The 25,501-nt window shown below is 53.3% G+C and overlaps 3 protein-coding genes across 3 annotated transcripts in view; 2 read left to right on the top strand and 1 right to left on the bottom strand.

Moving 5' to 3' along the window:
- Positions 1–15,907, top strand: part of SULT2B1 (sulfotransferase family 2B member 1) — a 34,006-nt gene extending 18,099 nt beyond the window's left edge. Inside the window, exons 2-7 of the mRNA XM_032613608.1 lie at positions 2,075–2,214; positions 7,932–8,140; positions 10,408–10,534; positions 10,753–10,847; positions 13,497–13,677; positions 15,681–15,907. Coding sequence (XP_032469499.1) covers positions 2,075–2,214; positions 7,932–8,140; positions 10,408–10,534; positions 10,753–10,847; positions 13,497–13,677; positions 15,681–15,874 — 946 coding nt within the window. The 3' untranslated portion in view covers positions 15,875–15,907. The remainder of the gene's footprint in view (positions 1–2,074; positions 2,215–7,931; positions 8,141–10,407; positions 10,535–10,752; positions 10,848–13,496; positions 13,678–15,680) is intronic.
- A 1,034-nt stretch (positions 15,908–16,941) lies between these two features.
- Positions 16,942–25,349, bottom strand: FAM83E (family with sequence similarity 83 member E). Its single transcript, XM_032613391.1, has 5 exons — positions 24,876–25,349; positions 23,269–23,436; positions 22,793–22,917; positions 18,663–19,110; positions 16,942–17,217 (listed from the first exon to the last, which is right to left on the bottom strand). Exons 1-5 carry the CDS (start codon positions 25,347–25,349, stop codon positions 16,942–16,944), a joined length of 1,491 nt encoding a protein of 496 aa, XP_032469282.1.
- Positions 20,375–20,755, top strand: SPACA4 (sperm acrosome associated 4). The gene has a single exon (XM_032614250.1). It carries the CDS (start codon positions 20,375–20,377, stop codon positions 20,753–20,755), a length of 381 nt encoding a protein of 126 aa, XP_032470141.1.
- Positions 25,350–25,501: the final 152 nt, after the last annotated feature.

Genomic DNA, 25,501 nt, shown 5'->3' with positions numbered 1-25,501 from the left:
GTCTTTTCTCCATTGTATATTCTTGCCTCCTTTATCAAAGATAAGGTGATCATATGTGCTTTGCAAGTTTTATTAAAGTAAAACACAAGTGCTGTGAACAGAGCTTCAGTCAATTGCCCAAGGAATTTTGCAGAGGGCACGCCTTGTAACCAGCTCCGCCCCCATCTGCCCCCACTTCCCAGGGGTAAGCATCTTCCTGCCTTCTAACATCATAGGTGATTTGTCCCTGTGTTTGAACTTCCCCTAATTCGAATCATATCATCTAGACTCTCTTGTGTCCTTCATCCTCTGTTCAACGTTTTGTTTCTGAGTTTTACCTGTGTGGTTGGACCCTAGCCCTCTTTATAAATCCTCACAATATCTATAAATCCTCTTCACTATCCTGAAATGAAATCCACAGACAGTATAACCCACTTACACGCATAATTTTTCCCCCAGTTCGATGTATTGTCCTAAGCGTACCAGAAAGGACCGCAAGTGGAAATTAGCACCGAGTAACGGCTAAGAATGGGCAAATCCGTGTTTCATGGGGCCTGAAGCTTATACTGTTTTGAAGGGATTCCCCTTAAGGAAAAGAACCAGGGGCATTCCTTGGCGGTCCAGTGATTAGGACTCTGCGCTTCCACTGCAGGGGGCCCGTGTTCAATCCCTGGTCTGGGAACTAGGATCCCACAAGTCATCTGGCGTGGCCAGAAACATAAATAAATATTTTTTTTAAAAAAGGAAAGAAAGAATCAGTACGTGTGACTGCAACATTAGGAAGGAGGAATGTTTGTTTAGAACAAGAAAAGAAATTACAGTGACTTGTCTCATTCTGAAAGCTGGCAAACACTCCAAATATTCCAGAAAAATAACACACCGGCTTCTGGCTTCAAACCTGAGTCTCCTCCTCCACCCCATACTTTTGGTGCCAAGCGCCCCTGGGCATGTGATAGCGTGATCCGACTTCCGTGTCCCCAGCCTTCCTGTCATTACTTGCGCCCAACTAGTGTCCCGGAAGCAAATCCTGCACCCAGCCAGCTCGCCATCCCATAACTACACACAGACATGACCGCAAACCTTGTAAATATCCCAGGAAAGTCCAATGAAATGTATTCCCAACTCAGCTTTACCTTAGCCAGGTCCCCAAAACACCTATCGCTCTCCCACGCCAGGGTCAGGAGATCTCGAGGGAGGCTGCAAAGGCAAGAGTTATCGAATTAAACGGATTGTTCTCAATACATCTCACTTTGGAAAACTGTACTTCTTTGTATGGTTATGTGAACATTGCAGGGTTTTGGGAAAAGCAGCTTGAGTGAGGGGCTTGAAGCTTAAGACTGCCCCAGCTTCCCAGGGACTCCACACCTGGTTTTCGCAGGTGGCCCTGCCGCTCTGTGGCCGCTTAGGAATGGGCAGGGCACCTGACTCTTTGGCCTATGTTTGTAAAATGGGGGCTGGTGCCTTTCTGGAGGGTTGGGGTGAAGAGTAAACATGTGGAAAGCACTTAGTCCCACTTTGCAGAGGTGAAGCGCTGCTTGTCCCGCCAGCTGTGTGGCTTTGGGCAAGTCACTCAACCTCTCTGTGCCTCGCTTCCTTCATCCAGAAAATGGGGATAATAATCATTGTCACCTCATAGGATTGTTATGGGGTGTTAGTAAACCATCCTCACTTTGCAGATGAGGAAAAGGGCGCAGAGAAAATTCCTTGCCAGTGTTCCACCAGCGAGCGGGGTGCACCTCGCCCATCTCCTTGCTCGCCCTCCGTCACCTGCCCCAAGATCCCTCCGCCACTTTCTGCCGCCATCTGTCCTGGAGGCCTCAGCTGTAAAGCTGGACCCTTGTGCAGGCTCCTGGGACCTCGAAGGACACTCAAATGCTGGCCCCGTGGGACTTCCCTGGCGGTCCAGTGGGTAAGACTCCGCGCTTCCACTGCAGGAGGCACGGGATCGATCCCTGGTCGGAGAACTAAGATCCCGCCTGCAGCCGACCTTAAAAAAAAAAAAAAGCAGGCCCCTGGCCCCCCACTCTCCCAGGGGTGACACCTGTCCTCGCCTCCTTCCCGGTCCTTAAGGTGTCTCTCCCCCACCCTCCTACAGCCAGAATTTGTCAGGCGAATACTTCAGGTATAAAGGCATCCTCTTCCCCGTCGGCATCTACTCACCTGAGAGCATCAGCATCGCAGAGAACTCGGAAGTGCAGGACGATGACATCTTCATCATCACCTACCCCAAGTCAGGTACCCGCTGGGCCGGGGCAAGGGGTGCTACGGAGAGTGTTGTGGGTGATGAGAAGGGTACACTAAGGAGAATGGAAGAGGAAAGAGGGAGGGGGTAGGGCGGATGGGGGACGCCTTGGTCCATTCAGAACCGAAGTGAGCTTGGCCTTTGCACTGGCAGGTCCCTCCGCCAGGGGGCACCCTTCCCCCAGATCCCTGTGTGCCTCGCTCCCTCCTTTCCACCAGGCTGGCTCTCACACCCACTGGGAGGCCTTCCCGGACCTCCCTGGCTAAAATAGCGTCCCCATCCTGTCCCTCTCTATCCCTTAACGCCGCTCGTATTTTTCTGCACTGACGGCCACTATATCATATTTTCATTTGTTGATTTAGTGTGGTTTCCTCATTAGAACATGGCTCAGTGAGTGCAGATATTCCGGTTTGTCTTGATCGCGGCTGTGTTCTTTGAACCTAAAACAATGCCTGGAACTTAGTCAATAAATATTTCAGGAAGGAAGGAAGGAGGGAAGGAAGGAAGGAAAGAAAGATCTTAATTTTCTCCATTCGGTTACTGAAATGCTACTTACTGTTTGTCTACCACGTGCAGAGACACAGCTCTGAACAAAGGAGACATTTGTTGGGAGATACAGGCTTCATTTAAACATGCAGTCGCCTATATTACCATCTAATTAGGGTTAGGGTGGGCCCCCTCCCCCCCAAGGAAAGGTGAAGAGAGCATTAAGTGTAGGTAATAAGAAGGTCTGCGGGATCAGGGCAGGCTTCCTGGGGAGAAGATGTTCCTGCAGAGAGTTGGAATCTGCAGAGCGGTTTGAGTGGGAAAGGGTATCCTAGACAGAGGGACAGCATGTGCAAAGGCCCTGAGGTGGGAGGTGGCTCGGTGAGTTTGAGGAAGCAAGAGAAGGTCAGTGGGACTGCGGTGGAGGGAGTGACAGGAGAGGCCCGGTGGCACGGGGTGGGGGAGTTCTTCTCTAAAATGTTGGAGCTGCCTTCTTAATGTTTTTCAAAATATTTTTGAAATTTTTCCAAATATTATATTCACCTTTTCCAGCATAGAGTTCGACGAGGGTTTTTTTGCTTTTTGGTAACATTAAAAAAAAAAAATTCACATACCATACAATTCACCTATTTGAAAGTGTAAAAATCTATGGCTGTAGTATATTCAACCAAGTTGTGCAACCATCACTACAGTCAACTTTAGAACATTTTCATCACCCCTAACAAGAAACTCCGTACCCATTAGCCATCACCGCCCAATCCGCACATCCACATCCCTAAGCCTTAGGTATCTGCTTTCTCACTGTACGGATTTGCCCGTTCTGGACGTTTCAGATAAATGGAATGATACAATACACGGTCTTTTGTGTCTGGTATCTTTCACTTAGAGTAATGCTTTTGAGGTTCATCCAAGTTGTTGTCAGTGCTTCATTCCTTTTTATGGCCAAATAATATTCCACGATATGGTTATACTATATTCTGCTTATTCATTTATCAGTTGATAAACAATCAGTTGGGTTGTATTCACTCTTTGACTCTTTGAATAATGCTTGAAGGAACATTGATATACAAATCTGTCTGCGGACGTGTTTTCATTTCTCTTGGAGTTCTGTGAGTTTTGAGAGACATATACAAGATACACCACAATCAAGATACAGAGCAGTTCAGGGACTTCCCTAGTGGTCCAGTGGTTAGGACTTGGCACTTCCACTTCAGGACGCCTGGGTTCAATCCCTGGTGCGGGAACTAGGATCCTGCAAGCCGTGTGGCATGGCCAAAAAAAAAGATATAGAACATTTCCATCACCCACCTAAAACAAACAAAAAAACCCTCCACGCCCTTTTGTGGTCAGCTCCTTCTTCAACCCAGCCCCGGGCAACCATTGATCTGTTTGCGGCCCCAATAGTTTTGGCTTTTCCAAAATGTCATATACATGGAATTGTACCCTGTGTAGCTTTTGAGACTGACTTCTTTCACTCAGCGTAACGCATTTTAGATCCATCCAAGTTGTATTTTTTTATTACTGAGGAGTATTCCATCAGCTGGATGGACCACGGTGGGTTTATCTATTCATCTGTTGAAGGACACTTGGGTTTTTTTCCAGTTTGGGATGAGTATGAATACAGCTGCTATGAAGCTTTGTGTACAAGTTTCTGCATGGAAATACGTTTTCGTTTATCTTGGGTAAATACTTAGAAGTGGGATTGCTGAGTTTATGGGAATTATGTATGCTTAACTTTATGAGAAACTGTCAAACTGGTTTCCATAGTGGAAACCATCTTGCACTTTTGGGCAAGCTGGTTTACCATCTTGCATTCTCTCCAGCAACATAGGTGGGTTCCAGATGCTCCGCTTCCTTGTCAGCACTTGATATTGTCAAGTTTTTAAAAAAGTCATTCTAACAGATGTGTTCTAGTATCTCATTGTGGTTCGAATTTGCATGTCTCTACTGGCTAATGATGTTGAGCATCTTTTCAGGGGCTTACTAGCCATCATTATCTTTCTTGGTAATGTGTCTATCCCACTTTTTTTTTTTTTTTGCTCTTTTTAACTGGGTTGTTTTATTTCTAATTATTGAGTTTTGAGAGTTCTTTATATAATCTGAGTACACATCCTTTATCAGATATGCCTTTTGCAAATATTTTCTCCGAGTCTGTGGCTTGTCTTTTCATTTTCTTTTCAGTGTCTTCTCAGAGCAAAAGTTTAAATTTTGATGAGCTTCAATTGTCAATTTTTTCTTTAATGGATCAGACTTTTGATGTCACAGCTATGAAATCTTTTCCTAAACCAAAGGCATAAAAATGGCCTTTATGTTTTCTTCTAGAAGCTTTACAGTTTTAGATTTTACACTAAAGTCTATGATCTATTTTAAGATAATTTTTATGTGTGGTATGAGGTATAGATCAAGGTTCTTTGTTTGCATATGGTTGTCCAGTTATTCTAGCTATTTTTTAAAGTTTAAAATATCTTAATTTCTCTCTTAGAAAGTAATGCATTCATAGTTCAAAATTCAAGAGGTACAAAAAGTTTACCCTGTAATATCTCTCTTCTCCCACAGTCACCAGTAGTCTCTGTGTATCTTTCCAGAATTTGCATGTACAAAAAAAAGTGTACATAATTTTTTTTAACTTTTTTCCCACAGAAGTTAACACGATACACGCCATTTTGCCTCATGTTTTTGTTTTGTTTTGTTTTATGGTTGTGCCTTCTTTTTCCTTGTATTTTGATATCATCCCATCTTAGAACTGTAAACAAAGAGCTTCCTGGTTTTTGGTTTTTCTTACAGTACCATGGTATTGCGTAACATTAGATGTACAAGAATTCTTGTTTAACTAGTTCCTTACTGATTAGCTTTTCCTGGTTTCCAATCTTTTGCATTTATTTATTTTTTTAAATGTACTTATTTATTTTTGGCTGCGTTGGGGTCTTCCTTGCTGCACGCGGGCTGGGCTTTCTCTAGTTGGGGTGAACGGGGGCTACTCTTCACTGCAGTGCACGTGCTTCTCATTGTGGTGGCTTCTCTTGTTGCAGAGCAGGGGCTCTAGGCACACGGGCTTCAGTAGCTGTGGGGGCTTAGTCGCTCCGCAGCATGTGGGATCTTCCCGGACCAGGGCTCGAACTCATGTCCCCTGCATTGGCAGGCGGATTCTTAAGCACTGCACTACCAGGGAAGTCCCCAGTCTTTTGCATTTATACACCATATAAACTTTACACACGGTGCCACATCTTGTGCAAGTGTCATTTGCACACGTATGCGTTTATCTGTAGAACAAATTCCTAGATATGGAATTGCTTGGTCAGAGCCTCTGTGCGTTTGCAATTTTGATGAATATAGCCAAATTTCCCTCCACAGAAGTTGTGGAAATCTGTTCCCCAAACAGCAGGCTTTGTTTGAAACAGCTTTGGTGATAGACGGTAGTAGCGATGTTTGCACAACAATGTGAATGTACTTAATGCCTCAGGACCGTACTCTTAAAAATGGTTAAATTGGTAAATTTCATGTTAGGTATCTTTTGCCACATACCCACAAAAAAAGAATTATTAAGTGGTAACAGGGGATTAAAACACCAAGGGGTAAAGAGAACCCTAAACAATACAGGAAGAGCCAATAGGGGGCGAAGCCCCTCCCTCTAGGACTGAAGCAGAGAGCACCCAAGGAAATTTGCTTTGGGATGCGGGGCGGGGTGAGGGGGAGTAAGTGTCACTGGGGTCTACTGCACTGCTGGCCGCTGTCCATCACAAGAGCTGGCTGGGAGAAGCCCAGGAGAACCAGGAGGAGAAACCCCATCCTTCTGCGGGGTTCCTCTGCGCCCTCTACTGACAAAGCTTCACATTGCGCTAGGTGGCAAAGGAGATCCGCTTACACAGCTCCAATGGCACAAAGCAGGGCAACCAGGAGTGGATTTGGAGCTGAGAGGCAATACACTGGGAACTGGCACGGGGTAGTCCTTAGAATCCAGGACAATATAATACTAATGCCAGGTGATTGTTCACATTACGATTATTTCTCATCTGACCTACCTGTAATCTCCTGGAATCCAGACCTGTGAACTGGGTCATGGATGCGATCCCTTCCTACTATGTGACGTTTGTGGCTCCCTTAAGAAATCAAGGGCTTACTCCCATGAAAGGGCAGTGAAAAGAGCTGAGATTTTAAGTCTAGCCACCTGAATTCAGTTCCAGCTTCCTCTATGTATTAATGGAGTGCTTCAGAATCTCAGAAGCTGGACCAATAGCAATTTATTTCTTGGGAATCCCCTGGCAGTCCAGTGGTTAGGACTCCATGCTTTCACTGCCGAGGCCCCGGACTCAATACCTGGTCGGGGAATTAAGATCCCAGAAGCTGCGTGGCGCCGCCAAAAAAAAAAAGGTATGTATTTCTCATTCCTGTAAATTCCACCTAGTGCTGGATAGATGGGGGGAAGTGGGGGGGAAATCCATGCAGTCTCCAGCATCCTGGCTCCTTCCATCTTATGGATCTGCCATCCCCAGGAGCCCCAGTTTCCACTGGCATCTCTGCACTCAGCCAGCAGGGGGCGGGGGTGGGGGTGGGGGGGTGGAGAGGAGGTGTCACGTGGCCGGTGTTTGTGGGCCAGGTCTGGAAATGGCTGCACATGGCTGCCACTGCGCTTCCTTGGCCAGAACTCAGTCACACGGTCCCACATGTGGCTTCAGGGGAGGCTGGAAAAATGTCGTCCTGTTATATTCCCGGTAGAGAAACGAAATGGGGTTGGGTGGACAGTTGCCACTTCCAAGCTTTGCCGCCTTAGTTAGCAACTTTGTTTCTTTGAGCTTCAATTTCCTGCTTTGAAAATAAAGATAACCAGCCCTAAGTGGGAAGAGGGAGGGATAAATTAGGAGTTTGGGATGAACAGATACACACTACTCTATATAAAAGAGATAAACAACAAGGACCTACTGTATAGCTCAGGGAACTATATTCAATATCTTGTAATAACCTACAATGGAAAATAATCTGAAAAAGATATATATATATATAATATCTGAATCACTTTGCTGTACACCTGAAACTAACACAAGATTGTAAATCAACTACACTTCAATTTTAAAAAAACATAACCAATCCTAACTTCTGTGCTGTGTGAGGAATCCATGCATTAAACATATGTAGCAAATTGTACAATAAATGCAGCCATTATGAATTTGATTGTATCCCCCCTTCACCCCTCCCCACCTCTGATTAATTTGCCCAATTCTTCCAACAGGCACAAACTGGATGATTGAGATCCTCAGCTTAATCCTAAAGGACGGGGACCCCTCCTGGATCCGCTCAGTGCCCATTTGGAAGCGGTCGCCCTGGTGTGAGGCCATCATGGGTGCCTTCAGCCTCCCCGACCAGCCCAGCCCTCGCCTCATGAGTTCTCACCTCCCCATCCAGCTCTTCACCAGGGCCTTCTTCAACTCCAAGGCCAAGGTGTGGGAGGATGGAGGGGAGTGTGTGTTGGTGGGGCAAAGTATAACTAACTGATGAACTCAGCACCTATTTATTGAGGACCTACTGTGTGCCCGGCCCTGATCTAGAACAGCAGCAAATACACACACAAGGAACACCTGCCTTATGAGCCCACATTCTAAAGGGGACAAAGAATAGATGGAGTAAATAAGGAAAAGATTGAATACATCCAAGGTGATCAGTTCACATCGAGAAGGAGGGGAACGTGGGGGTTAGAGTTAGGGGTAGGGCTTGCAATTATGAATAGGGTGGTCAAAGGAGGCCTCAGTAAGAAGGCGTGGTTTGAGTAAAGACCTGGGAGGTGAGGGAAGGAAGCCAAAGCGGGGGTCTGGGGGAAGAACATTCCCGGCAGAGGCACGAACAGGTGCAAAGGCCCTGGGGTCGATGTGGCATGCCTGAGGTCCAGCAAGGAGGACTGTGTGGTTGCATCTAAGTGAGCAAGGGGGAGAGGAAGAGAGATGAGGTCGGAGAGGTAACAGGGACCAAAATGTGCAGGGCTGTGTGGACTTCGGTGGGGAGTTTGCTTGTCGCTGATTGAGACAGGGGCCGGGGAGGGCTCAGAGCCAAGGAGAAACAGGGTCCAACTTAGGTTTTCACAGGCGCCCTCTGGCTGCAAGTCAGGGAACAGACCATCAGGGTGAGGGCAGAAGCCAGGTGCCAGGGAGGAGGTGACAATGGAGGCAAACAGGGTGGTGGCCACAGGGAGGTGAAGAGAAAGGGCTGGGTGTGGAGTGTATTTGGAAGATGGAACCAGGAAGAGTGGCTGGCAGGTTGGATGTAGGTGTGAGAGAAACAGATGAGTCAAGGGTGACTGCAGGGGGTTTGGTTTAAGCAACTGGGAGGATGGAGCTGCCATGAACTGAGACGGAGAGGTTGCGGAGGAGAGGTTTGGGAGGAAGATGGCTCTGCTGTGACCCATCGACACCCAGGTGGAGGATGCCAATGGGCAGTGAGATAGACAAATCTGGATTTGACAGGAGAGATGTGGGCTGGACACATCTATTTGCAACCTATTGAGATGTGTATATATATATATGGAGAGAGACAGAGACAGAGAGAAACAGAGACAGACAGAGAGACAGAGACAGAGAAATTAAAGCCAGGAGACTGGTGGGATCACCAAGGAAGGAAGTGAGTATAGACAGAGAAGAGATCAGATTGCAATCTAGGGGTCCCCAAGACCACCTTCAGGCTCAGTGATTCACTAGAAGGACCCCAGAACTCAGCAAAGCTGTTATACTCACGATTATAGCTTATCACGGAGGAAGGATAGAGATTAAGGTCAATGAAAGGAAGAGGTGGGAATTCCCTGGCGGTCCAGTGGTTAGGACTTTGTGCTCACACTGCCTAGGGCCCGGGTTCAATCCCCAGTCAGGGAACTAAAATCCCACAGGCCGTGTGGCGAGGCAAAAAAAAAAAAAAAAAAAGATGAAAGGAAGAGGTGCCTGGGGGAGGGTGAGACCAGCCACCAGCTTCAAGTTATCTCTCTCCCAGTGGAGTTGCATGGACAGTGCTCAGTCCTCCAGCAATGACATGTGACAACACACACGGAGTATCACCAAGGAAGCTCACCCGAACCTCGGCATGCAGGGTTCTTGTTGGAGGTTGGCCACATAGCCATGGCTGACCACCTGGGTGGCTGACCTTGGTCCTGGGGAAGGACAGATCTGATGCGGCTGGAGTGGGGTTAGTTGTGGACTATCAAGCCGGTAAACAGATTTGAACCAGGTCATCAGGGCCTTGAATGCCAGACCCAGGGTCTGGGACTCCACTCTGGGGCGCTGGAGAGCCGAGGAGGGCACAGTCAGCTCTGGGTACAGAAAGACCCTCTGGGGCTGTGTGGAGGCTGGGAGGCAAGGGAGGAGGCTGGGGCCTCCTCTGCAGGAATGGGAAGGAAGAGTGGCTGTCCTTCTCTTGGTCAACACCCCTCACCATGATCTCCCCTACCCTGAACCCCAGGCCTTCCTCCTCCACTCTTTATTTCCTGAAGCCAAACTGTCCCTCCACCTGGTCTTGAAACAGTCCCTCTCTTTTCCTAGAATGTGGTTGGAGGGAGCTCTCCTCTCCTGTGGATTGAGGTGAACTGATCTGAACTCCCACTGGCTAGGAAGTCCCTTGAGAAGTCTACCCTGAGTCCATCCTGCTGCAGGATCAGGAGAGAGAGGTCTCGCGGGCACGAAACCTCGGGGTCTGACATCTTCTCCCCTCTTCCCAACACCCACACACAGGTGATCTACATGGGCCGGAACCCCCGGGACGTGGTGGTCTCGCTCTATCACTACTCCAAGATCGCCAGGCAGTTGAAGGACCCTGGCACGCCTGACCAGTTCCTGAAGAACTTCCTCAAAGGCGAAGGTGAGGACTGGGGCAGAGTGAGGTGGGGGGAGCCCCTAGTGGACAGAGGAGGGATAAGAAGGAGCTGGGGAGAGGCAGGGATGGGGAGCTTGGAGGGAGGCCTACAGCTCTAAGGGGCCAAAGCCTGGGGCCATGTGGGGCTAGTTGGGCCCCTCTGAGCCCCAGCGGGGGGTGACCCAGCTGCCCATCCCTCACCCTGCCTGTCTCTCTGCCCTCAGTGCAGTTCGGCTCCTGGTTCGACCACATTAAGGGCTGGATTCGGATGCAGGGCAAAGAGAACTTCTTGTTTATCACCTACGAGGAGCTGCAGCAGGTGACTCCCCCTCCCGCACCTCCACCCAGCGCCCCCTCACTCCTCCCTTCTTCACGCCCTCCAGCTCCCCTTCCCAGATGGCAGAGAGCTAAGGAGAAAAGGCAAGTGGGGAAGGAGGATTCGGAATGTGTGTGGGCACGATTTTCAGAACGGTGGTCAGGGGAGAGCCATGGAGCTATCTGGGGAAAAGTGTTTCGGGCAGAGGGAAGAGCCAGTGCAAAGGCCCTGAGGTGAGAGTGTGATTGATGTGTTCCAAGGAGAGCAAAGAGGCTGGAGTGGCCAGAGCTGAGAGGGGGTAGGGTGGGAAATGAAGGCACAGAGGGGATGGGACCCACAGTGAGGATTTTGGCTTTTCTCTGAGTAGGTGGGAGCTACAGGTGGCCTCTGAGCAGGGGACGTGATAGGTTAAATGAGACGATACAAAACTGTGACCCATGGGAAGTGATGATGGTTTCACTATGGTTGTGACCTGAAAGGCAGAGGGAAGCAGTGGAAGGAGACAGCCTTTGGAGGCAGACGGGGAGCCTGTCTGGACCCCGTCAAACATCCCTGGGGCAGGCACCTGGGACAGAGAGGCCTTCTGGCTGGGGCAATCAGGAAGGGCTGCCTGGAAGAAGGGACCATGCAGAATGACTACGACTTTGCCCGGCTGTAAGGAGGACGCTGGGCTTCCAGATGGACCAATCCACAGTGAACGTGTCCAACTCTTCTATGTTCTTAACAAAGATCTGTTCTGAGAGGCTGGGAATCTAAGCGGTTCCCAATACGTGTTCCTTCACCAACGGCCCCAGACACCTTCTCTTCCTGTGTGTGCATTTCATGTATTTTTCGTATCCTCCTTTTTGCTGGTACTTTGTGTAGCAGAAAGAGCCTGGATTTTGGTGTTCAAAAAGCCGTTGAAATCCTCTTTAAAATCTCAGAGCCTCAGAGGTCTCATCCTTAAAATGGGTGGAAAATGCTGGCTCAGAGGGTTGTTAAGGACCACAGTACCTGGCTTTGGCATATTGTAACCGTCTGACAAGGTACAGCAAAGTGTTAGTATAGTGTGCCAAAGTAAGAGTAATTAGGTTCTGAGCAAGGGCCTATCGATTAATAATAACCATAATAGCCAATGTTTCCGCCTCTCAAACTGCAAAATATGGTAATTTTAAATGGTTCACCCCAATATTATTATCGCTCCCATTTTATAGAGGAGGAAAGTGGGGGCTTATAACCTCGAGAGCGTTGAGAAACTGCCTGAGGCGCATAGCTCTTCACTGCAGACCCCATGGGTTTGGCTTTTTTTTTTCCACCCTGGTAAATCTCTTTTGATGGAAAGATCTAGAAAAGATTTCGGCATCACCCCTCCCCTGTGTTTTCCATCAAGCTTTGTTCTCTGAACCAAAAACTGGGCCACGCAGCCTGACCGAGCTTCTGGGCTGCCCCTGAGTGTGAGGAACTGCCAACATGTTAGTATTTCTGGGTCACGTCAGTGGTTCAAGAGGATAAAGGGATGGAGGCTTATGAAACCAAGAATGACCTGGAAAATCAGGGCCGTGGGGTCGGTGGAACTGACCAGAAGGCTGACTGTGCCGGGCGCTGCGTATCAGGGAAGTCAGGGAGATAGAAGAGAGGATTGTGGGCTTTGGGGACTCAAATCTGAGCTCCTCCTTGGCTGTGTGACCCTGGAAAGTGTCTTCCGCTCTCTGGGCCTCCATTTACTGATGGGGGTAATGATACCCCTCTGCCAGGCTATTGGGAGGATTGGCAAAATACACGAGGGGCTTGGACTAGAGATCGGTACACAGTAGGTGCTTAATCCACAGTGGCTTGAACCATCAGTCATGAGGGAGGTGATACTTGAGCTGCATCTGAATGGGTAAGTTCACCAGGTGGAGAAGGGTGGTGCAGGGCTTTCCTGGCAGCCCCGTGCCAAGGCCTGCAGGGAGGAAAGCACAGGGAAGGAGAGGAAAGACCAGGCCATGCCTGTCCTTAAAAGCCAGGCCTGGGGACTGGGACCCTGGGAAGCCACAGGAGGGCTGGGAACAGGGGAGGGGCAGGGTGAGCTCTGGGTATGAGGGACTGGAGGCAGGGAGGCCGGGGAGGAGGGTGAGGCGAGGGTCCAGAGGGAGATGACAAGGCCTGGCCAGTGCTAGGGGCTGTGGGGACACAGAGGAGGGGATATGGCAGACAGTTGAAGCAGGAGAGACGGGGCTGTTGACTGACAGGGGCAACAGGGGGAAGGGGCAAGGGGAGGTTAGGTCGGGCCAGGAGTCTGGCTCTGGGTGAATGATGGGGCTGCTCTGGGATGGGGACCTGGGGTGGGGGGCAGGTTTGGGGCACAGACACCTGTTTCAAACCTGAAAGAGGGTGACTCTCCATAAGATGCTGGACTGACCTCTGCCCCCTGCTGTGACCTCTGACCCAGGCCAACCCCTTCCCTCCTACCCACAGAACCCTCCAAAACCCCACACTGTCAAAAACCTTCAGAGGCCATAGCCCAACCCTTTGGCTTGGAGGTAAGGAAACTGAGGCAAAGAGGCAGAATCACCCAGATTCCAGGTCTGGGTTGGGAGTCAGGCAAATAAACTCTGGGACTGATGCTCCTTCCTGGTCTGGGCTCCCCTCCCTCCGCTGACTCATCCCCTGACCCCCCTCCCCTGCCCCCAGGATCTCCACAGTTCCGTGCAGCGCATCTGCCAGTTCCTGGGCCGGCCGCTGGGCGAGGAAGCGCTGGAGTCCGTCGTGGCGCACTCGGCCTTCAAAGCCATGAAAGCCAACACCATGTCCAACTTCTCCCTGCTGCCCCCCAGCCTGCTGGACCAGAGCCACGGTGCCTTCCTCCGGAAAGGTGAGGGGACTCTGGGGTTCCAAGCCCCATTAGGCCACTGCCTGGCTGTGTGTCTTGGGCAAGTTATTTAACCTCTCTGGGCCTGTTTCCCCAGCTGTTACATGGGGATGCTCCAACAGAGCTGCCTTCATGGGGTCACTGTGGACCCATGAATCCACACACAGGGCTTAGCACGGGGCCTGGCACACAGCTGGTGCTACGGGTGTGCCTGCCGTCTCAGACCCACCACTCCCAGAGAGCTCCCCATGGAAGAAAACGCATCAAGGCGTTGCCATAGCCAGCTCTGAACGCTATGAGGCTATCTGGAGTCCTTGTGAATCCTTCTTAGCATTAAAGTTCACCCCAGAAATATTCAAGTGTTGGATTACAGGCTGAGGGTGGGAGTGTATTAGTTTTCTATTCCTGCTGGAACCAAATACCACAAACTTTGTGCCTTAAAAAACCACACACATTCAGGGCATTTCCTGGCAGTCCAGTGGTTAGGACTCACTGCCGTGGCCCCGGGGTTGGGGAACTAAGATCTCACATGGTGCAGCCAAAAAAAGAAAAGATTAAAAAGAAAACCACACACACACACATTCACTCCCTTACCATTCTGGATGTCAGAGGTCCAAAATCAGCCTCACTGGGCTAAAATTAAAGTGTCAGTACCGTGTTCTTTCTGGAGACTCTAGGGGAGAATTGGTTCCCGGCCTTTACAGTTTCCAGACCCGCCTGCATCCCTTGGCTCATGGCCCCTTCCTCCACCTTCAAAAACATCTTCTACTCTCTGACGCTGACCCTCCTGCATCCTCTTATAAGGATGTTTGCCATTAAGCGTCAAGATCTTTAACTTAATCACATCTGCGAAGTCCCTTTTGCCGTGTCAGGTCACATATTCATAGGTTCTAAGGGTTAGGTCGTGGACATCTTGGTGGGAGCTCATTATTCAGCCCACCACAGGGAGCCCCCCAGACCTCACTAGGGGTGTCATGTAATGTGGTATATTTGTTAAAATTCAAAATACTGTGATCCACAGGGAGGGGGAAGGGTAAGCTGGGACGAAGTGAGAGAGTGGCATGGACATATATACACTACCAAATGTAAAATAGCTACTGGGAAGCAGCTGCGTCGCACAGGGAGATCAGTTCCGTGCTTAGTGACCACCTAGAGGGGTGGGATAGGGAGGGTGGGAGGGAGGGGATATGGGGATACATGTATACGTATAGCTGATTCACTTTGTTATACAGCAGAAACCAACACAACATTGTAAAGCATTTATACTCCAATAAAGATGTTAAAAAAAAAATACTGTGATCCAAATGACTTTGGCCCCAGGATTCCAGGTAAAGGCTAGTGGCCCTGGTTATCCCATGCTATAAGAAACTTGAGGGATCTGAGTGCTCACCTCGGGGCACAGAGAACTAGCAAGTCATGCCCCTTACCTTCTCGGTTGCTGTGAGGGGCTAAGGAGTGAATCCTGGCAAATCGTCAGCATGCCCTTTCCCCACTAAGTGCAGGGAAAGCACTGGTTCCCAGTGTCAGAGCAATACTGAAGGTAGTGGAGGCGTTGGAACACTGGAGAGAGGAAGCCCTGTTCTAGCAAGGGAGGTGAGGGACAGGGCACAGGGGAGGTGATACAGGGGCTGGGAAGGATGTGCAGGAATGCTAGGTGAGGAGGCGGATGTTCTGGGTAGAGATTTAAGAGGTCGGTGGAGGAAGGTAGGAGGTCTGCTGGAGGGAGGAGTAGGGCAGGAGGAAGCTGAGGGAGGGAGGGGGTTAAGAATGGCGCCCAGGGGTCTGGCCAGGCGACTGGTGGCCAGTGTAAGTAAGTGTCAGCCATCATCGCAGGAGGGAAAGGGGCAAAAATGGAGATGGAGGGGGCCGGGGGAAGGACAGCGCTTCTTGCAAAGGGAACGCCATAGGCAAAGGCCAGGAGGTGGGAAAGAAGGTGCTGGGATCTTGGGGGCGGGGGACGATGCTCTGGATACTCCTCACCTCGGCCGTCCCTCCCTTCCCTCCAGGGATCTGCGGTGACTGGAAGAACCACTTCACGGTGGCGCAGAGCGAAGCCTTCGACCGAGTCTACCGCGAGCGGATGCGGGGGCTGCCGACCTTCCCCTGGGACGTGGACCCCGAGGACTCCGGTCCGGACCCCGACCCCAGTCCCGACCCGAGTCCCAGCCCAGACCAGGCCTCCGAGCCACCCCACCCGTGACCCTGAGAATAAACGCATCGCTACTGCCCCGGCTCCTCGATGCGCCTTGGAGGTGGCGTGCCGCAGGCGGGCGGCAGGGGGCGTGCGAGGGCGGACGGGGCGCCTCTGCCGGCCACCGAGGCCGGGGTGGGGACCCGAGCAGGGCACCCAAGGCCTGGGGAGGGCGAGGTCCGCTAACCCACCTGGCGCGCCAGTGGGGTCGGTGATTTAGAAGCCTCTCCCAGAGGCAAAGGTTGGGGAAGGGAGGCCAGCACTGGGCACCTGACCGCCCTACGGTCAGGGTGCTGCGGCCCAGACTCCTGGATCCTTGGGAAGCAGAGTGATGCAGACCAGGGCCCCTGGGTCCTTGGGGAGGAGGGTGTTGGGACCCCGGACTCCTGGGTCTGAGGGAGTAGGGGGTCAGGTCTGGACTCCTGGGTCTCCCATGAGACTGTGGAAATGCAAGTTTCTGGCATGAAGCAGCTTTATTCTGAGCAGGGGTAAAAGGCAGCCCTAACAGCTCCCCCCTTAGCGCCCACAAAACAGTTCCAGCACCTGCTGGGTCCCTCTCCATGGCCCTGACCTGTTCCCCAACAGGCGTGTCCTCACCAATTTCCGGCCCCTCATGATTCAGCTCGGCTCCCCTGGTCGGGTTCTCTCCTCTCCTCGGCCAAGCTCAGTTTACCCACAGCTCCTGAGCATGGCAGGTGCAGGAAGCCTCCCCTCAGCCCCAGGGACGCCCCATCTTCACTCCACACAATTCCAGCATGGGGGCCACTCAGCCAGGCCTCTCCTCAGAGAAGTTCTGACCCGGCCGGAACATGATGTGTGCTGTTCTAGGATGCCAGCTAGTGGAGACCTTATGCCCACTTTCTAGGCTGTAACAATGAGGTCTAGAGTGAGCACCGGGCTTGCCCAAGTTCTATCTAGAACAAGTGAAAAGAAAAAAAAAAAAAAAATCCCTTCCACTTCCCAGACACTGAGACCAGAAGCCTCGTTCAAGGTACAACAGTGAGGCAGGGGGGCTTTGAGCAACAGTTGTCCGACTGTCCTGGGACGGGGCCAGCCCCATTTGGCTTCGGCTCCTGTCAGCGACGCCCCCTGAGTCCTGGCTGGGTGGCCCGGTCTGGCTGCCGGATGCCTCTGGGTTCTGGGAGTTTGGAGGCAGCATCTTCACCAAACCACCTTCGGGTCGGGGACGGATAGTGGAGGCGGCGAGCAGGGATGAGAGGCAAGGGGCCACCCCAGGGCTGGGACGGGGCCAGCGGACCGGAGTCCGCCTCACCACCGGGGGCCCCTCCAGCGCCCCGCTGCCTCATCAGAGCCTTGGCTGGGGTGTCCTTGGAGCCCCAGGACTTCTTGAGCTGTGGAGGGAAAGAGAGGGAGGTGAGAGGAGGCACTTGGGGGCCCAGAGGAGGAAGGAGGTGAGACTGGAGGGAGGTGATGACGGAGGGGAGGGTGTGAAACTCCGAGGGGGTCTCCAGAACCAGGAGGGAAGTGAGTGGGGAGGCCAGGGACGCCCAGACCTACAGAAGGGGCAAGGAGCTGCATCGCCACGCGCAGCTTTGCAGTGGGGGAGGAACAGGAAGCAGCCGGCAGCTTCATGGGGGGGGCAAATATTTGCCAAGGGAGTTGATGCTGGGTGAGGGCGGCTCAGGATTGGGGAGAAGTGAGGACCTGGCCCTTGCCCATCCCTCTTCTCCCCTTGACCCGGGTGGAGGGAGATGATTCCTGGGACTTTCTCCCTCACCCTCCAGAGAGTGCTTGAGCTCCCACTTAGCAGATGGGGAAACTGAGGCTCAGAGGGGGCACAGCTCACAGAGGAACTGACCCCAGGTCTGTCTGGATCCAAGGAGAATCCACCGGTTTCTCCCATGTGGCTCTGCTCTTACCCTCTCCATAGCCCACTTCACAGCTGAGGACACTGACGGCCCGCCCAGGGTTCCCCAGAGAACTGGGGCAGGCTCTGCTGGAACCCCAGTGTCTAAGCAGCTAGGGGAAGGGAGGGGAGACCCCCGTGACCTTCCCTAATCCCCTCCCCAGTACGCCTAGCACACTCAAATCCAGGAAGCCAGCAAGCAGAGCATTTAAAAGTCTTGCCTGGGAGGCAACCAGGGCTAAGGTCCAATTCCTCCCTGGTGCTTCAGTTTCCCCATCTGTGAAATGAGTGGGTGGAGAGCTGTAATCACATCCACCTCATAGGGTTACATTTAACCACCTCTGTGAAAGCGCTTGGCACGGGGCCTGGCACGTGGCAAGGTGCCCGCAAAAGATCGTTGCTTTGACTTGGGCAAGTTAAACACAACCTCTCTGAGCCTCAGCTTTCCCATCCATAAAAGTGAGTGTAATAAGAGTATCGCGTCATTGCCCTGGGAGGATATCAGGAAATCAAAATAAATTCCCCTTTGGAAATTTATTGTAATGACGGTGGTTATTCCATTTCTTTCGATTTCATTGACTCCTCCTCCCAAGCAAGCTGAGGATGGGGACACTAGCTCAGCCCATTTCCTTGATGAAAACACTGGGGTTCAGAGAAGGCATTTCTCCCCCTCCCACGCCCGGAGCTCTCACAGTTGGTGTGTCTTGCCAGGTTTCACACCCAGGGCTCTCGGGGTCTCTGCCCAGTGTTACCAGGCGCTCCCCTGCCCAGCACACAGTAAGTATACAGGAAGTGGACGATGCAATTATGAACGCAGGGGAGCAGTTTTGCTTTTCCCCACCCCACCCCCGGGGCCAGGCACATCGCAGGCGCTCACATGCCTCTATCCTCTTCCAGCTATTCTCTCTCAGGCCAGCCACCAGGTCTCACCTCATTGTCACCGTCACTAGAGCCTGACAGCTGGGCCAGGCGGCTCAGGTCCCATAGGGAGCGGCTGGGCCGGGCCAGGGGGCCACTGGGGGTCCGGGCACGCTGTACACTCCTCAGGATGTCGCTAAGAGCTGGCCCTTGCTTGGCCAGGGTCTCCAGCCTGTACCCCTCGGAGACTCGGCAGGCGGCCAGGCGTTGGGCCAGCGAGCCATCAGGCGGTGCTGGCGGCGACAGGGGGGCCACGGAGCAGTGGCGGGCCACGCGATGCGGGCTGTAGGCCAGCTGCCACCCCCCCAGGGCTCTCACAAAGGGACCCCGGGTGGGCGCGGGCGGGAGCGGCCAGGAGGCCGCATAGAGTGTCCGGAACTCTCGGCTGAAGGCATCGGCGATCTCACCGGTCAGCAGGGTCACCAGACCACGGTGCAGGCGTGAGTCACTCCATGTGAAGCTGGGGGGCACAGAGGTGGGGGTCAGGATCTCCAAGCAGCCCCAGAAGCCTGGTCTGGCCCCCATCACCAGGCCCCAACCTGGTCCCAGGGCGGGCTCTGTGACCTCCGCCAAGTCCTGCCATCCCTCTGGCCTCAACGTGCACCTCTGTAGAATGGGAACAATGAAGTACCTACCCCAGAGGGTTGATGTGAAGACAACATCAGTTAACATACTTAAATGATCATCTGGAATCAGACTCGAGTTTAAACCTGGCCTCTGCCTTGTCCCCTTAGAGGGATGCCTCAGTTTCCCCCTCTGGAGAGAGATGGGATTCTGACACCCTCAGGGACTGAAGACTCAGCTGCTTCCTACAGTAATTGCCATTTATTAAGTACTTGCTGTGCGCCAGGCTCTAGGTGTGCCTGTTCCCTGCCTCGGTTTGTTCATCTGTAATGTGGAGCTAAAACGTAGGAAGATTAGAATCAGAGAACATGGGTCAGGCCTCATGCCCGGGGCCTGGTAGGTGCCCAGCATTAAAAGCCTGCGAGCCGTGGTGAGCTGTGCCCTTACTATCCCTGTGACCACAGTGGCTGTGATTTAAAGCATTGAGCACAGGTCTTGGTACACAGCAGGTGCTCAGTAAATGCTTTCTTTTGAATTAAATGAACCTGGACTCTTGTCCTGGCTCAGGGGACCTTGGACATATCAATTTTCCTTCCTGAGCTTCATTCGGTTTGCCCATCGGAAAAACAGGCTCGCCCTGGGCTGTGTATCTTGCACGTGGCGGGACAGCACCCGGTGCCCAGCAGAGCGGATGAGTTCGCGGCCGAGACGATGAAAGTTGGTCTGAGGTTCCTTACCTAGGTGGAGTGGCAGTGTCCTTGCTCCTGAGCAGGTCAGCCGGCCAGCCTGCCCCTCAGATTGTGACACCCCTCCCCCACCTATGACCTCACCCCCAGAGCAGTCAGTGGGAACCCTGGGTGGGGTCTGTGAGGTCACCCCATTCCGCTCCACAAAGTCTCTTGTCAGGCAGCGGCCACTGGCTCATCTCCATCCCGGTGGAGTTTCTGAGACCCAAGGACCGGAGAGCCGTGGTCACAACCCACGAGAGTTTCCGAGAGGGATGCGGAGCATTGGGAACCGAGGACACGCCAGGTTCTGATCCTGGGAGACCAGAACCAGGGGTACAAGCCTTGCGGGCGTGAGGAGTGCCATTCAGCAGTTCCGGGAGGCCCAGGAAGCCTACTGCCTGGCTTGGGCACCGTCACCGCCGCCAGGCCACCATGGTCCTCGGCTGGTTGCTGCTTCTGGTGATGGCTCTGCCCCCAGGCACGACGGGCACCAAGGACTGCGTCTTCTGTGAGCTGACCGACTCCACGATCTGTCCCGGCATGCACATGCGCTGCGGCGATGACGAGGACTGCTTCACAGGCCATGGGGTGGCCCCCGGCGTCAGCCCCATCACCAACAAAGGCTGCGTGCCGGCCACCTCGTGTGGCCGCGAGGAGCCCGTCAGCTACATGGGCGTCACCTACAGCCTCACCACCGACTGCTGCACCGGCCACCTGTGTAACGGGGCCCCCCACCCCACAGGCGGCCGGATGGCACGGGCCACCACCGGCCTGGCGCTGGGCGCGCTGCAATTGCTCCAACATTTGCTGTGACCAACCTGGAGGGCAGGGCCCAGGACTGGTCTCCCGCCTGCGCTTCCCCCCCATGCCCCCTGCCTCTACCCCCTTCCCCTGTCAAATGGCCAGAGGCCCTGGACAACCCCTTGTGGCCCTGGCCTCATCGTTCTAGGGCTGTCACCAGAGCCCAGCGCTCGGCAAAGCATCCTCAGGCCTGATTTAGTGGTGGGGAACCAGGCCCTATGGGTTTGACTGTACTGTTGTATTTCATTGGTTCTAAGACGCGTATCTTTTCACATTCTGATCAGGATGTGTCTTTGCTTTGGTGGCACCTTAGAGTCTATGAAATATGGTAAAAAACAAATAATAATAAATGACAGCTGACGTTTATGGAGCACTTCTTACGTTCCGTGCCAGGCATCGTTATCTCACTGAATCCCCAAGTGAAGCTGGGAACGTGGAATCTCTTCAAAATCTCCCAGTCTCGGGAATTCCCTGGTGGTCCAGTGGTTGGGACTCTGCGCTTTCATTGCCAAGGGCCCGGGGTTCAATCCCTGGTTGGGGAACTAAGATCCCGCAAGCTGCGTGTTGCAGACAAAAAAAAAAAAAAAAGAAAAAAAGGGCTTCCCTGGTGGCGCAGTGGTTGAGAATCTGCCTGCCGATGCAGGGGACACGGGTTCGAGCCCTGGTCTGGGAAGATCCCACATGCCGCGGAGCAACTAGGCCCGTGAGCCACAACTACTGAGCCTGCGCATCTGGAGCCTGTGCTCCGCAACAAGAGAGGCCGCGATGAAGAGTGGCCCCCGCTCGCCGCAACTAGAGAAAGCCCTCGCACAGCAACGAAGACCCAACACAGCCATAAATAAATAAATAAACAGATAGATAGATAAAAAAGCCAAGCATTTGAAGCCCTTTAAAAAAAAAACAAAAACAAAAAAACCAACCTCCCAGTCTCGGTGCTAGCGGTTCTCAAAGTGTGGTCCCTGGGCTAGCAGCATCAGTATCACCAACCGGAAACTTGCTAGAAATGCCAATTCTCGGGCCCCATTCCAGCCCGGCTGAAAAGGAGCAGGGCTCAAAAATCTGTTTGCTTTTTTTTTTTAACAAGTCGTCCAGGTGATTCTGATGCCTGCTCAAGGTTCAAAGCCAGCAGCCTAGAGCAAAGGTAATCAAGTGGGCACTTCCGCCCCTCAGGGGGCACCGCGCAAAGTCTGGAGACGGTTTGCGTAGTTGTACTTGGGGAAGGGGGAATGCTACCAGCATCTCCTGGGTAGAGGGCAGTTCAGCCCAGCAAAGCCCCCCCCACAGCACAGAGTCATCCGGTTCCGAATGTGAGTAGCACCTCTGTTGAGAAACCTTGCTGTAAACGCACTGACTGAACCATCCCATTGTCTAGAGGGCGAAACGGGGGCACAGAGAGGGGAAGTCAGTTATGCAAAGTCACACAGCCAGTAACTGTCCGAGCTAGGATTTGACCCCAGGCCATCTGACCCGGAGTCCACGTGCCCCCTGACATGCTGTTCCCAGGAAGTAAATGCTGCTATTTTCACACTTTCCAGATGGGAAAAACTGAGGTTCAGAGTGGGGAAGGCCCAATGTCACAGAACTAAGAAGTCACGGAGCCAGGTTCCTGGGTCAATCAGACCCCAAAGGGAGCAGAGGAGGGACGTGAGATGGTCTGAGGGCTGGGCCATTTGCATACCAGCTCTGATTTTTGTACAGATGCTCAGAGAGGTGGAGTTACTCACCCAAGGCAGAGCTCAGACTTCAATCCAGGTCCCCCTGGCTTGGAAACTCCCACACACCAAGTGAGAGCCCAGTTTTCCAGATGAGGAAACACAGGGGTCACAGAGATGAAGACTTACCTGCAAGCCACTAAACAGCCCAGCAGCAGGGCCAGTGCCAGCCTGTTCCGCTACAGGACGCCTCCTCTCCCGAGCAGGGGGTTTAGACCCATTTTACAGATGAGGAAAGAGAGTCTGGGAAAGGGGATGCCAACTACTGTCTGAAGCCACTGAGGGAGAGTTGGGGACAGGAGACCGGGCAGTGTGGTGAGGGGGGGGATAGCCGCACCTGTAGGATCCTGAGATGACCCTCTCGCCGTCCAGCAGCACAAACTTTTCCCGCACGTTGCCGCTCACCTGCCGACACCAACGGCTCTGGAAACTGCAGCCCCGCACGACTCGGATGTCCAGGTTCTGGGGTGGGGGAGGCACGCCTTTACTCAGGCTGAACCCCCAGACCTCCACCCAGTGCCGAGGGCTCAGGATCCCTACAGGCTGGTCCTACCTAAGTGGGCCATGACTCTCTGGAAGGTTCTGCCCCAGCTTCCCCAGGGCCTCAGGGGTCTGTTGAGATATTCCTGACTCAGAGGGACCCCATGAGAAGGCTGACCCCAGTTTCACCCCCTGTCATGGGCATCACATCTCAGGGGACCCTCTCAGCTGGCATCCACCTCGATGACCCAGGATCCTATGGAAGGGTCTTCGCCTGATGCTCCCAGTGCCAGGGCATTGGGGACTCAGGGGTCCCTCCTGCCAGGCCCCTACCTCAGTGGCCCAGGGGTTCACCCCCAGTTGCTGGGCCAGAATCAGGAAGGCAGGCAGCTGCTGATGGTCTAGGAGCAGGTAGACGGGCACCCAGCGGCGAGTGGCAGCATCCACCAGGTCCGAAAGCAGGTCTGGGTCAGTGAAGATGTCCATGACCACGGCCACCAGCTGAGGGTGGGGAGAGGGGCTGTGGGTGGAGCCTAGGGCTTAGGGGGACATTCAGAGGGTGAGGTGCTCTGGAGAGTTTAAGGGCCCAGTCTCCATGGGATGTTCAGGGAGCCTGAGGGGGAGACCCCCCAGACACGCAGCATGTTCATGCAGCGTCTATGTGTGAATGAGAAGAAAACAGCCCTTCCTCGAGACCCACACCTCTAACTGCTTGAAAACTGTTATCATCAATCACATGTCTGCAACCGTATCCCTTGAGCTGTGACACTACTACATGGCTGCCCTGCTCCAGAGGTCAATGGGCTGGAGGCCCTTGCAGGGCACTGTGGGCAGCTGCCCACCTGGGTCCTCGGGAGGGATGACCTGCCAGGCCACCAAGGCGAGCTCTGGGGACTGGGGGGTGCTGAAGGCCTGGATCTTGCAGGCGGAAAAAGGTAGTGGTGATGAACCCTGACTCACTGGCCAGACAGCCTTGGTTCAGATCCCCACTCGGCCACGTACAGGCAAGAGACAATCTGCCATGCCTCGGTTTCCCTATCTCCTCAATGGGTACATTAAGTCTCAACCCCACAGAGTCCTCCTGAGGATTAGGCAGGGTAACTCATATAAAGTACTTAGCATGGGAGCAGTAACAGAAAAATTGTTAAAGAATGGGGGGGACTTCCCTGGTGGCGCAGTGGTTAAGAATCGCCTGCCAATGCAGGGGACGCGGGTTCGAGCCCTGGTCTGGGAAGAGCCTACATGCGGCAGAGCAACTAAGCCCGTGTGCCACAACTACTGAGCCTGCGCTCTAGAGCCCGCGAGCCACAACTGCTGAGCTCACGTGCCACAACTACTGAAGCCCGCGCGCCTAGAGCCCGTGCTCCACAACAAGAGAAGCCACCGCAATGAGAAGCCCACGCACCACAACAAAGAGTAGCCCCCACTCACCGCAACTAAAGCCCGTGCGCAGCAACGAAGACCCAACGCAGTTGAAAATAAAATGAAATAAATAAATAAAATATGCAACTAAATAAACTGTTAAAAAAAAAAGTGCTGTCCAGGGGGTGCTGCAGGGGAGACATCTGGGCCCTCCCCGAAAGGAGGATGGAGACCTCCACCCTGGTGGTGGAAGTGGTAGAGGAGATGACTGAGACCAGGGGGGTCATAAGTAGGTCCAAGGGCCATGGATGCCTAAGGCACCCAGGTCCTGGGGAGAAGATGGAACCCCCCCATATGTAAGAGGGAGAGGATGAGATCTGGGGGGTGTGGATGCCCAAGTCCTGGGGGCTGGGAGGTATGGATTCCTGGGTTCCAGGAATGTGGACACACAAGTTCCAGGAGGGCACAGCTCAGAATGCCTGGCTCCCAAGTGATGTGTACTCACTCCCACATCTGGGGGCTGGCATGTGAGGATGACCGGGTCTGAGGAAGGGACACTAGGCCCTTAAGGCCCCCACCTTGTGGGCGGCCTGGATTTCCTGGTGCACCAGCTCCTTGAGGGACGGTTGGCCCTCGCCAGGTGGCTGGGTGTACAGCTGCGCCCGGGTGATACCCTTCCAGGCTGAGTCCTCCGGCCAGCCCAGCCGCAACATGGGCACCGGCTCCTCTGACTGTCCAGGCCAGTAGGTCAGGCTGCCCAAGTCCCCATCGGTGGCAGTGGCTCCCTCTGCTGCCCTGCTAGGCTCCTGCTTTGCTGCTGTCCAGTCCTCAGCCGCCGCCACCAGGCCCCGGAGCTCATCTCCACTCAGGAAGGGCCGCAGCCCCTCGCGCTGCACGCAGGCCTCAAACGCCTCTGCACCCTGGCTCAGCAGAGCCTCCAGCGCCAGCCTCTGGCCCTCAGAATACAGGAAGCTGGGAGTGGCCTCGGTCAGGGGCAGCTGCCCGGCCCCTGACTCTGTTCCTCCCAGTGCTGCCAGCTGGGAGGCTGCCATCAGGCCGTTCAGGTGGGAGGATGGAGAGGCTGGATGTCCAAGGGCTTGGCCGTCTCTGGGCACTGAGCATCTGGAGGTCTCCCGACAGAGTCTGTGTGGCCGTGCAAGGCAGGACAGCCCTAAGTCCAAATGGCTCCCTGCACTGTCCCTGG

The sequence above is a fragment of the Phocoena sinus genome, chromosome 19 (genome assembly GCF_008692025.1).
Source record: "Phocoena sinus isolate mPhoSin1 chromosome 19, mPhoSin1.pri, whole genome shotgun sequence".
NCBI lineage: Eukaryota > Metazoa > Chordata > Mammalia > Artiodactyla > Phocoenidae > Phocoena > Phocoena sinus.
This window is presented reverse-complemented; position numbering and strand designations above follow the sequence as displayed.

Bases quoted from the DNA above. Each gene is read 5' to 3' on its own strand.
- SPACA4 (XM_032614250.1), top strand. From the start codon at position 20,375: ATGGTCCTCGGCTGGTTGCTGCTTCTGGTGATGGCTCTGCCCCCAGGC.
- FAM83E (XM_032613391.1), bottom strand. From the start codon at position 25,349: ATGGCAGCCTCCCAGCTGGCAGCACTGGGAGGAACAGAGTCAGGGGCC. The intron at 23,437-24,875 runs GTGGGGGCCTTA...CCCCACCCTCAG, and splicing joins AAATCCAGGCCGCCCACAAG to CTGGTGGCCGTGGTCATGGA. The intron at 17,218-18,662 runs GTGAGACCTGGT...TTCCCTCCACAG, and splicing joins CTAGTGACGGTGACAATGAG to CTCAAGAAGTCCTGGGGCTC.